This window comes from Hyla sarda, chromosome 1 (genome assembly GCF_029499605.1).
Source record: "Hyla sarda isolate aHylSar1 chromosome 1, aHylSar1.hap1, whole genome shotgun sequence".
Taxonomy (NCBI): domain Eukaryota; kingdom Metazoa; phylum Chordata; class Amphibia; order Anura; family Hylidae; genus Hyla; species Hyla sarda.
In genome coordinates, this window is record NC_079189.1 from 11,538,640 (window position 1) to 11,541,717 (window position 3,078).

A 3,078-nucleotide genomic window follows, 5' to 3' on the forward strand; every position below is an offset into this window, starting at 1 on the left:
CCGTAGTAATGCTGGTGTAGGAATGTGTATTAGCTTTCCCCCTTTTTTTAAATTTTTTTTACTATGCTTTCAATTGAGTAAGTTTATGTCATGTGCAACATAATTAATTTTACACGGCAACTGGGAAATCCACACACACTTGCAAAGCAGGTTTCGCATTGTGCAAAAATCTGCGCTTATGATATTTGCCACTATGATTTCTAAGATGTATATACTGTATAGGAGCACTAGTATAACATGCACTTAAAATACCCTATAGAAGGGTTGAAATGTAGATTGCACACATTGATGTAATAAAGACACAATAACATCCATTCCAGAAGTGCTAATTTCCTTCCTGCTAGGTTTCAAGAATCTGGTCGGTGAAGCAACCAGAAGAAAAAGTCCGGGGTATACGAACGCCAGCCACACTTGAAAATACCACAGCTCTATATTTTATTGTGGCAAATCAGACGCGTTTCGAGACTATGTCTCTTTCTCAATGATACATGGCTTACAAACATGAAATGAGTGCTAGAGGTTTAAAACAACTAAAACACGCTCATTGCCTAGGTTTCCAAAATGATATAATAAATTCCCCAAGTAAGCAAAAACAAACAAACAAAAACGGCACGCTGAATGTTGGGGCGCAAGTTCCTAATTTTAATCCAATTGTTCTTGTCCTTCCTGTTGTGCTTTTAATGAAAGTTGTGATCCTTCTATTACCTTAAAATTCTTTATGTGCTATATAGAAAAAAATAAATATAAAATAAATATCTTAACTGTATTAAAAAATATGATCACATACACATATGATCACAGGCATTTAAGGCAATCTATGTAATTGACAAACTATTCCCTGAAAAAATACTAATGGGAAGAAATAATTTAATATATTTACTATCTTTTTCTCTAGATTCCAGTTGGTTTATGTTCTGAACCTTGTTTTCCAGGAACTCGACGATCTAAAAGAGAAAGCTATCACTCCTGCTGTCATGATTGTATTCAATGTCCAGAAGGACATATCTCCAATGTATCTGGTAAATATCACTTACTTATAAAATATATACAGCATGGAAGGGGTCACTTTATTTTAGAAGGACGGATTGAGAATCCGATATTTTTAGGTGCCAAACGCATCTGTAATTTCCACCAGCAATGCTGCTAATGTTCTCTCCAAGGGTAGGGTCACACGTAGTATATCTGCAGCAGGTTTCCAGCAGCTGAAATTCCACCTGTGGATTTTCCACTTTGTAAATCTGCAAGTGGAATTTCTGCATCCGAAAATCCACAAACTGAACTCATTGACTTAAATGGGTATCAACATAATTCACTTGCGGCTTTTCCACTGAGGAAATTCTGCATGCGATATTCCAAGTTGAATTTCAGCTGTGAGGGTCTGGATTTACAATGAGTGACCTTAATCTAAAGGGTTTGGGGGGGAAATATTAGATTCCTCATACAGATCAATGGGGATTTATAAAACTGATCTGTGTTCTCTGCGCTTGATCTTAAGTAATGGGTACATTCAGCCTTTTCTAAACACTTCTCACATTATATGATTATCATTAATTCATCTTATGTCATATTATTTCCAGATAGTGAAATCTGCAAAAAGTGTCCTGAGAATCAATGGTCAAATGAAATGAAAATTGAATGTCTTCCAAAAATGATAGAGTTTCTCTCATACAAACAAGACACCATGGCAACAATTTTTTCTTCCATATCTGGACTATTTCTCATCATAACCGTCTCTGTATCAGGGATTTTCATCTCATTCTTGAACTCTTCCATAGTAAAAGCCAATAATCGGAACATCAGCTTCATTCTTCTTCTATCCCTGAAGCTGAGTTTATTCTGTGTGTTCCTGTTCATTGGTCGCCCAGATGATATAACCTGCATGTTACGACAAATCTCCACCGGAGTCACCTTCACTGTTGCGGTGTCTTCTATCCTGGCCAAGACCATTATGGTTTCCATCGCTTTCAAAGCCACCAGACCTGGAAGCTCCTGGAGGAAATGGATGGGGGTAACACTGCCCAATTCTGTAGTATTGATCTGCTCCCTTGTTCAGGTTCTGAATGGAATTATTTGGTTGTCGGTTTCTCCTCCATTTCAGGAGCAGGACATTGACTCTTATCCTGGAAAGATCATCATTCAGTGTAATGAAGGTTCTGTGGTGGCTTTTTATTTCATGTTGGGTTATTTGGGGTTTCTGGCAGCGGTTAGTTTTGTTCTGGCCTTTATGGTGAGGACATTACCTGATATCTATAATGAAGCCAAGTACATCACCTTCAGCATGCTGCTGTTCTGCAGTGTGTGGATCTGTGCCATCCCAGCGTATCTGAGCAGTAAGGGGAAGGACATGGTCATAGTGGAGATATTTGCTATATTGGCTTCAGAGATTGGGATTCTGGGCTGTATATTTTTTCCTAAATGCTACAATATTATTATGGGGCCGGAGATGAATAGTAGAAGGCAGTTCCTGGAGAAACAATAATTTGTGTAATTCATAGGTTTTTTCATCTTAAATCACCAATACTGTAAAAATAAAGAAATAAAACAAACAAAACATCAAATAATGTTTCAGTGTTGCTTAATGCAGTAACAGTAAGCTTGAAGAACAGGGATCCTCTAATTGCTGAGGCTTGGGTCAGATCGTAAAGAACATATTAGAGAAGTGAATGAGTTAAATAAGCATCAGAACCTATGGACCTTCTAGGTTCAAAAGATAATGAACTGGTAAGTAGGAATTATCCAGAAAAAGAAAAGCAGAGCTATTTTTTTCCAAGAACAGCGGCACATGCACTCAGGTTGTGTGTGGTATTACAACTTGGCTCCGTTCACTTTAATGGAACTAAACTGTAATACCACCAGGAGAGGTGTGACACAATTTTTGGAAGAAATTGGCTTTTTTTCTCAATTTCTATTGTTTTATTTTTGACCTAGTAAGCAGCTTTTTACTGTCCAGTTAGCAGGCTGCTAAAGAATCGCAGAGGCGGGATCTTTACCTAAGCTTCTAAATGCTACAATATTATTATGAGGTCGGACAGTAGACGTCAGTTACTGGAGAAGCCATATCTGCTTTACTGATAATAT

The 3,078-nt window shown here is 37.6% G+C and overlaps 1 protein-coding gene across 1 annotated transcript; it reads left to right on the top strand.

The window, feature by feature from the left end:
• The first annotated feature begins 583 nt into the window (after positions 1-583).
• Positions 584-2,479, top strand: LOC130292651 (vomeronasal type-2 receptor 26-like). Its single transcript, XM_056545053.1, has 2 exons — positions 584-1,019; positions 1,578-2,479. Exon 2 carries the CDS (start codon positions 1,625-1,627, stop codon positions 2,477-2,479), a length of 855 nt encoding a protein of 284 aa, XP_056401028.1. The 5' UTR covers positions 584-1,019; positions 1,578-1,624.
• Positions 2,480-3,078: the final 599 nt, after the last annotated feature.